This window comes from Pseudochaenichthys georgianus, chromosome 17 (genome assembly GCF_902827115.2).
Source record: "Pseudochaenichthys georgianus chromosome 17, fPseGeo1.2, whole genome shotgun sequence".
In the NCBI taxonomy this organism is placed as follows: domain Eukaryota; kingdom Metazoa; phylum Chordata; class Actinopteri; order Perciformes; family Channichthyidae; genus Pseudochaenichthys; species Pseudochaenichthys georgianus.
Genome location: NC_047519.1, coordinates 13436674 through 13449296, shown reverse-complemented (window position 1 = coordinate 13449296; position 12623 = coordinate 13436674). Strand labels below are relative to the sequence as shown.

Genomic DNA, 12623 nt, shown 5'->3' with positions numbered 1-12623 from the left:
TTATTATATTGTTAATATTTAAAATAAATTATAAATAAATTATAAAATTAAAATACATTTATATTTTATATATAAAAATCGGTCTAATGTTACCACTCTGTAAGCCAAGAGTTGTTAATTTAGCAATGCCTTAGCTTGAAGAACAGGGACACAACTAATGACAATAGCATATGTTGGTATATTATTTAGATATTCACACCTTTATCAGAAGAACCAAACCAACATAAAATGTGCTCACAGACAGGCCAGTTCTGTCTAATTTATCACAATTATTTTTGACATGAAGATCTCATGTCATCCTAGTTTGTATTTAGTTTCTAGATTTGTAAACAAATCCAGAACCTTTGAAATATGTTATTGAAAAAAGACCAAGAATAATATAAACTGTACCATGTGTCCTTTTGTGTCCTTCTGTAGTCCATTTGTGTTTGTCTTGTCTCAACCCCGGCTGATATATCACAAAATCCACTGTTTTAAATATGTTCCCCTATTATTGCCCCTATGCCCCCGGTAAGGTGTCCTTGGGTGTTATGAAAGGCGGCCCCCCAACATAAATGTATTATTATTATTATTATTATTAAGAAGCAACAACTTGGTGTGGGTGTGGAGGGGGATGTAGGAAGCAGGAGCAGGGGTGGGGAGAGATGGGGCTTCAAGGTTCAAGGTTATTTGTTTTAATGTGTCTTGGAGATAAGGACCAGCTGCACACAAAAATACAGTATAAACACAAAATCAATAAAGACACACCGGTGACACATGGCCACACCACCAATCAATCAGCCTCAGCTTGGTATTCTTTCACAACCATGTTATGGGTTTATTAGACTGAGCAACATAACATATGTGGTGATCCCACGGGTTCTTGTTTGCAGAGAGCGGCGATTGGAACATACCGTAGGCTGCACAAAAGTCCGGCATAGTCAGGTACTTCTGTAAACACCAAGCCAGCAAATTCCTGAAGGCTATCATAATGCAAGATGTTTTTAACAAGCCAAACCACTTGGAATAAATCATGTGTAACTTAAGTTATGTTGAAAAGAAAGAGCAGTTCTGCCTCTCCCACTGGTGTAAAGTTGCTGGGTGAACTTTGTAATACTAGGTCTCACTCACAGCCTCTTGTTATTAGCCAGCTAATAAATACAACCACATACACAAAGAAAAGCTGCAATTTCAACATGTCCAATCATCCTGTATCATAGCCATGCTAATAATGTTTATAATAAACCAAACCGTTTGTAAATCAGTCAAGATTTCAGCGAGTTAAGAGTATTTTTGTGTAGATCACTCACCTTACAACAGCTACCATAACGCGAATCAGAGTAACTGTTGACTGTAGCAATATGGCGGCCGGTCAGCTACGCTGGAAAATCTCCCATGAGCCATATTGTTTGTATATATCTATGGGTAGGCCATCCAGTTATTTTAGCCGGGCCGGCTAAAATGATTGGTCGTGCTTTTTACGGCGCCACGGCTTCCACAGATGAATTTTTATTTTATGTATTTATTGTCAAAGCATTTAATATATTCATTGCTATCGGGATGTTAAGAGCATTCCATGGAATATAACAAAAAGTGTTTCTGAAGTGAATTACCTACCCCACCTTTAATGTATATATAATATCCTGCTCTATATTTTGTTTACTGTAAATTTGTATTTCAACATGTATATTTTCTACTTTCGTAAAGCTATTTTATTTCTATTTGAGATATTTACATTTTGAATTGTTTATTTCTAGTCTTTTTTTTTTTTCGCAGCATGAGGTCTAAAACCACCAGACTAAGGGACTTTCATCCCACAGGCCATAAGAATGACACCTGAACTTTTGAAAGAACATAATAACATTCATCTGTTTGCAACTCACATAATATTATTACTAGACTATTCTGCACAGTTTCGATCATATTCTGTTTCTATTCTATTTTATTTTATTTACTTGTACTATTTTATCTGTTTTATTGTGTTGCACTGTTGGAGGAGCCTGTGACCTAAGATTTCCATTGTAGCTATGCACACATGACAATAAAAGCCTTGACACTTTTAATTTCTCTAATGTACTACTATGCCTTGTCTTTTTATGCTGCTGCAAAGCAAACATTTCCCACATTGGGATCAATAAAGTTAGGCTACTTCTTATCTTATCTTTGCTAAGCCCCTCTTATCTCAACCATAGACTGCGAAGGACGAGAGACTCCAGTCCCCGCTCCCCTCGGTATTGACCGCGCATGCGCCAGTATGAGACACGCCTCTTCTTCTATCTGGAAGCCATGTGGCTGTGGTTGGTAAATAAATAGCTCTAGTAATTGTAGTCTTTGCTTTTATTCTGAATTTCGGAAACAAACCCTGACATTGCAGCGTCGAGGCAGCAAACATGTCTTCCAGCGTGGTGGACCTCGAGGCGCAGGTGGAGTCGGTGCTCGGCGCGCTGGTCAAAGCTGCGACGGTGGAGTTAACGAAGCTGTTCGAGAGCAGATACCGTGCCTCGACGATGGATGTGGGCCGCGCTGATGACAATAAGCACCATAAAACACAGGATACTTTATCGAATGGGGACACGACACGCAGCATTGGAGTGCAAGTGGACGAGGACATGTGTCCGCTGTTTGAACTTACTGGTGCGTATGTTTGCAGCTTTAAATGTTTTCACTTCCTGTTTACGTCCATGGCTAGGCTACAGGATTATATTATACATCCATGGGTTATATGCACGAGGAGAATGCACGCTATATCCTTAAGATGTAAAGTACAATTCGTAAGGTTATATTCAGTTCAACTTAAAAAACATGTAATGTTTTTATTTAACTGTTGCCCAAAATCCTGCATGGTGTTCCCCATTGCTAACCCCAAGTGTAAAGGAATGTATGGGTCTTAACGGTCTTAACCCCTCCCCCTTCTTCTCCACAGACCCCCCTCTGCTCTCAAATGGAGATTGTCTGGGGGAGTGTAGCGAGAAGGAGGTGCAGGGGAGCTCCACTGCCTCACAAACCTTCCTGTTTGAAGATAATGGCCAAGTTCACCCAGAGAGGTCGCCTCTGAAGGAACAGGTCAGTGAGAATTTACAGGGGTGTAAGCTGTGGAATGAAGAGGATCAGGGTGAATGAAACTGTAAACAGCTTGATTGGCTCATCATCACACCCTGGCTCGTTGTTTATCATAGCAGTATTCATTTTTTGTTTAATGTTGCCTCAAGGATGATCTTCATTGTTCCCATTCCATCCAGTGTACCGCAAACATGCAAATCGTGTTTGTTTCTTCTTCAAACAGGTTGTGGCAGAGACTGAAGATATGGTGGAGGTGAGCGACATTAAAGAGGAGCCTCCAACTGATGGTGATCCTCACACAGAAGTTGTTTTACAAGGTAAGGAACATGAAACACACGCTGGCAAACACAAGAATATTGCAAATGGGGTTTAGCTGCAGTAGATTGAAACATTTCTTACTAAATATACTGTACATTATTTGTAATAAGCCCATTTTACCAGTGGGAGTTGCAATTGAGAAAGGAGTAGGAAGTATTCACATAATCCATGTTTGTTAAGAGCAGACTGGGCTCTGGTTTTAGACAGAGGGTGAAAAGAGGTACCGCAGGATGAGAAACATAGGTTCACTGATGGAAATCATTTGAATTATGATTGTTTAAAGCAGGGGTGTCAAACTCAATTTCATCGCGGGCCACATTAACATTATGGTTACATCAAAAGGCCGGTTGTAACTTTAAGACTATATAAACATATTAAATATTCAATATATATAAAATAACGTATTATATTACATTATTGCCTCTGCATTGGATTATTTTTGGATAGGGTAATAACTTCATAATTGACTACGTCTGAAAGAAGAAGTCTAGGGCAAGTAATTGCAAGTCTTTTCAGTGAGAATGTCACAAAATGATTTAAAAAGAAAAGCCAAATTCTGGGGGGAAAAGGAAGTGACATTTTGAGAAAAAAGTCAAATTCTTAGAAAAATGTAACAATCTGAGATGCATTGTGGGACATGTAGTTTATGAGCAACGTGCTTCTGTAAATCGGCATGTAACCGTATAATAAACATATTATATTCTTTGCAAGCTCTTGTGGGGCCACAGAAAATGAAGCCACGGGCCGGATTTGGCCCCCGGGCCTTGAGTTTGACACCCCTGGTTTAAAGCATTTTACATAATTGTGCTGTTGAAGAATAACTTTAATACCATAAAGTATGGATGATTTAACATGCGATTACACCATCCATATACAAAAATATAGTCTTTGAACTATCAGGCTCTACCAAGGAAATGTATCTGTGACTACAGAGCAGTAACTTGACACCACTCAAGCTGAAAAGTGAAACTAAAATACGGCACATGTCTGAAAGGAAAAACTGCAAAGAAACCCCAACCGTCACAAAACAAATATTGTGAACTGAACACACTTTAAAACAAGTTTTTATGGTCTCCTGCACAGATTTGTGATGCTTCAATGATAGAATATGAGGCTGCACATCATATCAGTGCATCTACCTGACTTTTTGTTAGACATTTCACAAAACAAATATACACAACTCGGCCACAGAGGAATTCAGGAAAGGCCGCTACACCACCCAAGCTTACAGTCAATTGTGTACTTATGTGTTAAACAAATGACAGAGAAGAGAGAAGTTTAACCTTTAGAGATTTACTATTTCTAAAAAACAATCTCTCTTTAGCAGTTGGAAAACAGATGGCAAGACAAGTCAAACTTAGATTTTTATTTTACCTTTATTTAACCAGGATAGGTCTCATTGAGATTAAAAATCTATTTTTCAAGCGAGTCCTGGCGCAAGAATGGTAACAGCACAGTTAGCCAAAGCATTTACAGACACAGCGACCTGCTTCAAGGTCATTTAGAGTTGCTTTGAGTTTGTTTAGAGACACCAGCTCTCTGAGTTTCAGCTCAATTTGCACCTGGTTCCAAGCCACAGGAGCAGCGTAACTGAACGCCCTCTTCCCCAGTTCAGTACGGAATTTTAATACAGTTGGATGAAACAAGTCCTCGGAGCGAAGCCGATAGGATCCTGTGGATTTCTGGTTTATGTAGATCAGTGTTTCTCAAACTTTTTCATACCAAGGACCACTTAACCAATAAAAAAAACACTCGCGGACCACCTAACTCCACAAATATCCAAAATCGCATCGTTTTTCTAGAACAGATTACAAATTGCCTGAAAATGGTACAAACAAGTGGCAACATGTGTGATGAAGGTGTTGCGCTGGGCTATATCATGCATCGAAAGTGAAACTTACCGTCGCTTCATTGCGGAGATATTCCCGCGAGAGTGCAGACAACTTACATTTATTTATTTATTTCAAATGTGAAATGTTACCAATATACTCGCGGGCCACTAGGGAGCGCTCACGGACCACCAGTGGTCCGCGGACCACACTTTGAGAAGCACTGATGTAGATCCTTAGAAAGGGAGCACCAAGAATAGCCTTATATATAAGGATGTGCCAGTGTTTCAGTCTATGCGTGGTCAGGGAAGACCATCCAACACGAGCGTATAGGTTGCCGTGGTGCGTCAATGTTGTGAAATTTGTGATGAATCTCAGTGCACCGTGGTAGATGGTATCCAGCGAGTGAAGGCACTGAGAAGATGCATTCATATAAACTACATCTCCATAATCCAGCACAGACAGAACATTTGCAGACACTATTTTTTTTACATTTTTTCAAAAGTTCCAGAATGTGTGGCTTAAAAGAAAGAGAATTCCATCCATCCATCCATCCATCCATCTTCTCCGGCTTATCCGTGGTCGGGTCGTGGGGGTAGCAGTTCCAGCAGAGAGCCCCAAACTTTCTTTTCCCTGGCGACATCAACCAGCTCTGACTGGGGGATCCCAAGGCGCTCCCAGGCCAGCGAAGAGATATAATCCCTCCACCTGGTCCTAGAAAGAGAATTGTCAATTATAATTCCAAGATACTTATACGGTGACACAGATTCAATCTCCGATCCCTGAATATTGCTAAAGTACACTTGCCACACCTAATATCTTAACCATATACAGCAGATTTTGTTTTGTTCAAACTGAATTTTTATTTAAAATGTCCTAAATATAAAGAGAGGACATCATGGCAGCGATGCCTTTGGGCAATACTTTTACTTTCCCCTCACCACTAGACAACTGATTAAAGACTGCAGCCCTGTTTGTTATCATTTACCCATGAACCCCTTTACACTCATCTAATGGCAATTAAATATGTTGGTCCTATGTTTGATTAAGCACTCTGGTCACTTTACATTAACAAAAAATGTATGCCGGTGCAGTTGAAGCTCGATGAAATAATAAGGTGGGAATGAAACATATAATTATAGGTGCATCTTAATCTGTTTCAGTCTCTGCAGCGACATGGAACAAGGAACCAAGACACGAGTCTCCGCACAGCTCCCCAGAAAAAGAGATGCCTCTCATTATCCATCCAGATATAATTTCTGGGAAGAAGGTTACGTTTGTGTGCCCGTTGATTCTCAAGCCTGGGTCTCCAGCCCCTACACCGGACATTCCACAGAAGCCAATCAAAACGGAGCCTCTGCAAGTCTGCGTCAGCACCGCTAACGGCACCGCCTACAGCCCGTCCCCGTCTGATGGAGCTGCCACTCCTGCTCAGGTTGGGGCTTTGGAAAACATCCACACGCCAGAGGAGACGAAGAACAGCCTCGACATTAAACTGAAACAGTCTCATCCAGACAAAAAGCTGAAGCACGGCTGTGTGGTGCAGCTGGTGGACGTGTTGAGGGGGCCAGCATCAGAGGCGACGCTTCAGGATGCTGTGGCCAAAGGTAATGGTGATAACCGTAAAAACAATTATCCTCTGCCCAAAGACCTCCGCCGCCACCAAGGTCTTCACACCGGCCGCCGCCTCTGTTGCTTCACCCCTGTGAAAACGGTATCTGGCGGCTTCAGGAGGTGGTCGCCCACTCCCGCGATGGATACCCTTGCAGCAACTGTGGGAAGACGTTCAAGCGAAGGAAGATTCTACGGCGGCACGAGCGCTTTCACACCGGAGAGAAACCCTATGCATGCCTGAAGTGCTCGAAGACGTTTGCACTGAGGAAGAGCCTACGGCGCCACTTGAGGTTCCACACTGGGCAAAGGCCACATAATTGTCCGAAGTGCGGCAAAAGCTTCCGTTTGCGAGAAAATCTGAAAGCACATCTGAGGTTTCACACTGGAGAGAAACCGTTTGACTGCGCCATTGTGGCAAGACGTTCAGGATCGTCAGGAATCTGGAGAAACCAAACGGGGCTTGTTTGTGGAGTCTTTGTACCTTCATTCAGGACAATTGCCTGGCCTGTAGCCCGTGGAAACGGATGTCAGTGGCTGGTTTTGGTTGTTGTATACTTTCTACCTCAGAACAAAAAACCTATCCACTTTTCTAGATGTAATGTTTGGACAAAGAAGATAAAGCTATGAGAAAGAATTGAAACAATCCAGTTTCATTCCAGAAATAATTTAATAACCAACATGAAGAGGTGCATTATGATCTGGCTGTTTTTACATTTGTACCTATACTACTGATTCGTTTTCTTACACAATTTGTCTTTGTTATTATGCCTTGCCATATTTTGCCTATTGTGATTTTGGACCAATAGTGAGGACTGAACGGTGTGAGTTGTTCCGACACATGACACTTTTCTTTAGATTTCAAATCCCTACCCATCTGGTGCCCCCCCATTGGGACCTTTATAACCGGAAAATGATATACAGTAGTCAACGGCAAGAGACAAAACATGTTTTGATCCTGTTTACATTTTGTTGGTGAATGACACATTTTGATGTTTTTCGTGTGAGAACCTACTGGGACAAAACACTGGGATCTTTGCTTCATCAGGAGATGTTGTCATGTGTTTATACTATACTTTTTTTCACTTTATACTCATGTCTCTTACCAAAAATGTTTAGTTTTATATTTCTGTTATGATTACTGAATGTATGTACGATGTCCTTAACGTCAAGACAAAGATGTCAAAGCCTATCCATGCTGACTATAAGAAATCTAGTTCTTATGTTAAAACCCTTTGGAATGACAAAGGTACTAAAGTGTACTTATGGCCAAACAAATGGGATCACATGTTGTCTTTTTTTGTAATGAATCTAAAAAGTTGTTATAGTCCTCATTCATGTCAGATTTATTTTAAACTTCTGATACCTAATAAGATTGTGTTTTAATAAAAAAAAATGGTGACATGTATTTTTGTTGTCAGCCCCTTGAACAGCTCTCTCATAATCACCCAATATACAAGATTTATATTTTAACTAATGTATTAATTGATCGGTTAATGGACAAATTACTCTAGCATTAAGTTCTCCTATGAAACCCTTTTAAAACGTATGGTTAATCAACTGCATATCTTAATCTTATCTAGACAAATGTGTAATTCTTTGAATAGACTCATATGCAGTGGTGGGAAATGTAAGTAATGTAACGTTGTCAGAAGGAAAAAAGGAGTACACAGGGAAGTCATGGTTTAAAGAGTGGAATATATAGTAACCCTATCATGATTGTTATCTTATTTATGCTTTTTAACATCGTAATCGGTTAACAACCCAAGAAAGTAGGCTTCAACATAAATTATACTGGAGCAAAATAACATAACTGTCTTCCAAAATGTGGAAGAGTATCGGTGTAAAGTGGGGGTCAAATATATGTTTGAGTTAACACCAGAGTTCCCAACATGGCTTGGGTGATGTAAACAGGAAGTAGTCAGTTAGCTCGGCGCTACGGGAAGCGTAGCTATTCATGTGCTGCATTTTTTCAACCCTAATATATACATTTGGTGTTAATTAACACCATGAAAAGTAATGCAAAATTAGCATGTTTTGTTTAGCTCTCACTGTAAAAAATGTTTTAGTTGCAGACACAAATAATGTGATTGATCCTGAACGTCATATCTCTGGACATGGGAGAAACGGAGAGGGTACGTTAAATGAGTAAATACATGTTGTATTTTCAGAAAAAGCTCTGACTCGAGAAGATAATATGTTAAGTTTATTTGGATAGTTGGACAGGAACCAATAACATCACAGCTCTGTGTCATGTAACGTTAGTCGAGCCATGACGGTCTGGACTTTGAGCACTTTACTGGGGGTGTGACAAAGACCGGAGGGCCCTTTCCAAATCGCTGTGATCACGTCTACAGTGCCAGAGAGCGCCGGAAGGGCGGGTTACAATCGGCCGGAGAGGGGGGGTGACGGACCCTTTGATGTTTTTGGGGGGTCTCCAGTGGTCTCTTCCCAGCAGTCCGTCGAAACACCCAAAACAGCCCCAAAACAGCAGTGTTTTGGGAATAGCCTATATGACAAAAACACAATGAAACACCTAAACTTATATATTCAGAGTTCATTCATCAATTGACGATACAAGAGGCTAAGTATATATTGCCCTCCGGCCCCATCCAGCGCGCGCTCCGGCGCCCTCCGGCCCCATCCAGCGCGCCCTCCGGCTGCTAGGTCACACCGCTTTTATGGCGCTTGTTATTCGGTGTTAATAGTTAGTCAGAATACACTTAGTGGTAGAAGGACTGTTCAGTGACTTGACTTCAACAACTATATTCTCAAACTAGCAACAATCAATTCAGCCCAGAATAGTTCAGATATTTACTGTGAATTTGTTTTTACACTCTGTAATAATGTCAATAAGTAAGCCATTTTATTTCTTATTTTTGTTCACTCTAATAATGACATTTGGGCAAAAGTCTGTATTCAACTTTAAAACTGATATTATATTTAGAGACTCTCTTTGCTTAGGCCACGCCCACCAGGAAGTACATTTATAACATGCAGCAGTGCTTTCGCTTTGAGAAATGTGTGTACGGAAGATAGCAGACAAGTTTTACTAAGGTTGTGTTACTCAACTTTAACTTTTAAGGTAGGAACCCTTTTTCTGTTTAACTGCCAAGATCATGTGCTAAGGCTCACTGGTTTTCAAAACAAACACGTTTTACAAGGCAGCAGCTGAGTGCTGGACAAACTCTGCAGTTAAACCCCTTACTGTCCGCTCTTTTCATGCTTTCTTTGAACAAATAGGGATCAAGTATGGAAGATACGGATAAATCAAATCTTGAGGAGATGCTGATGTGCCCCGGTGTGTCAGGACACGTTCAAGGACCCCCGACAGCTGTCCTGTGGTCACACCATTTGTATGGTCTGTCTGGAAAACATGATGGATCACTCCTCAGACGGCCCTTTTCCGCTGCCCAGACTGTAGGGAATCTTTTGGACCCATCGTAGAGGTGCAGAAGAGCTACGCCCTGGCCAATATTGTCGAGCATTTCAGGCTGATCAAGAGGAGGAGGGTATGTGCTATAATGACCGTGACACTGTTGAGAATAAACATGGACAAATGTCTCACAAACCTTTCTCTTTTTTCAAAGCAGGAGGAGCAGACAACAAATGTGTACTGTGACTGCTGCCCGGAGGAAAAAACCCTGGCCTTCAAAACGTGTCTGAAGTGTGAGGTGTCGCTGTGCAAAGAACATGTCAAGGACCACCTGGAGCTCCTCGTGTTCACCGGACACCCTTTGGTTAGCCCTCTGGGGGACCTCCTGGAGAGGAAATGCCCACACCACGAGGACAAGGTGCTGAGGTACTACTGCAACGCGTCCATGCGCTACATCTGCAACGTGTGCACACTGGAAAGCAAGCAGCACAACCTGGCAACCGAGGCCTCCTCTGTCCTGCGAAGACAGCTGACTGTGAGCTTCAGAAACACACTGTATTACATGAGAAACATCTTGGCATCATTATGTTATTAGGAACAAAGTTGGATTTACAAAGGAAGTTTGTTGAAACATTTGTTCTGGGAGTAGCACACGGGCAGGAGATTCCCGTTGATGCATGTTGTGGCAGAGAAACAGGATTTTCTGGTTCCTCAGAATCTCAAAGTCGGACTGAAAATCTTTATGCGATCTATGGGACTCGTTTCTTTTTTTGTGCGGATCCCATAGAATCCAAAGATGCAAATATGTAGGCTGTACATATTTTACTCATTGAAACATATTGCTTACATGAAAATATAGAAAAAGCAGATACATAATATGCTGTATATATAACTGTCAGATAGTTTAGAATAAGATGATTTATTTTTCAACTACTTATTCTAAGACACTTCAGGCAAAAACATAATTTTCATGAAAAGATACATTTTTTAAAATTATTTTCATAATATCTGTAGCAAACAAATGTTTTTTTAAGTTTGGAGAATAACATTTGTGGGCTGGAATATCTCTGCTGCTCCAATGTACTTTATTCAAAATGGTATTTTTTGAAACACATATTTATCCTTTAATAATTCAGTAGTCCATATTGCGATTTCAATTAATTGTGCGGGCCTAATTTAGACAATTGGATTTTCAGGGCTTTTAAGTCGAACTGTGTTTGTGTATGTATTTAACAGGAGTACATGGACCAGCGCTTCGAAATGCTTAAGGCGCAAATTGCAGAATCCAGAGACCATTTGCAAAAAGAAATCCTACGTCAAGTAATCTTTGTTCTCTTAATATCTGTTATTCTTCAGTTTGTTTTCAACACTTCCGATGTAACATGTATTTCCCTCCTGACAGAAACAGAGAGTGATCCCCGCCGCCTCGCCACTCAACAGTGTCACAGTGGTGCTGCTCTTCCTGTGGTTCATCGTTCTGTATTACGGTAACAGATGATAAACCCTAGAACTTGTTGTCTTGTGGTGTACGTGCACCCACTGATGATGTCTGTCCTTGTTTCCCACCAGCCTACAACTACTCTGTGGAAAACCAGATGCTAACAGAGGCGCTGGGAAAACAGCAAACCGTGTGCATCACGTTTATTCCACCACTGAAGGTAACAAGAGAGGCATGCAGAAAGAAGTTGTAGGTTAACATTACGTTTCATTTAGCTGACGCTTTTATCCAACGTGACCTATAATAAGTGTATTCAACCGTAAAGAAACAAACTCAAAAAGCAAGACATGGCTACTGCATTAGCTTTAAAAAAAGAAACCTTACTTTTTGTATTGGCAGTCAACACAGGTTGTTTATCAGTGGACTTACTGCTGTCCTTATATCAATAGGGAGCTTGTTCCACCATTTCCTGATTAACAAAAGCTCATTGTGGATTCAACAACTTTACAAACAATAACTTGTGGGTTAGACTTAGTATATTTCCCTAAATCTCTAAATATTCCTTTATTGGCCTAATAATAACTCCCTATATTAATCTCAGTGCAAAACCTAAATGTGTAAGATACAATTAATTTTGTGACATTTTCTCAGTTTGAGCACCTTTCTGTCCGATCTGATGCTCCACCTAAATGGAGACCTCCTTAAGAAGTTAGTTGATTTGTAAATCATTTATTTTTCCTCTTCGTAGAACTCTTGGTAGGACATCCAATGAAAAGACACAAACCTCTGGAGACGGAGAAGCCACAGGAGACGATCTGATAGAACATTGGAATGGAAATGTCAGTTGAAGGCAATTGAAGAGAACAATTTGTTTGTTGGAATACATTTGCTCTCCTGATGGAGGTGCTATAATCTGTCTGACTATGAAGAAAAACCATTATCTGCCTTAAAGAGAGATCACCAGACAAAGATTGTGTTGCATTTTAACATCCTGGTTCTGGCCATATACGTA

The 12623-nt window shown here is 40.7% G+C and overlaps 1 protein-coding gene across 1 annotated transcript; it reads left to right on the top strand.

The window, feature by feature from the left end:
- Positions 1-2189: 2189 nt before the first annotated feature.
- On the top strand, positions 2190-12316 carry LOC117462557 (uncharacterized). The gene is given in 13 exon segments (XM_034104830.2): positions 2190-2613; positions 2903-3042; positions 3263-3356; positions 6350-6883; positions 6886-7206; positions 7209-7264; positions 7266-7326; positions 10215-10309; positions 10391-10708; positions 11410-11493; positions 11576-11660; positions 11743-11831; positions 12263-12316. Coding segments are annotated over 13 exon segments (2175 nt in total). The 5' UTR covers positions 2190-2369.
- Positions 12317-12623: the final 307 nt, after the last annotated feature.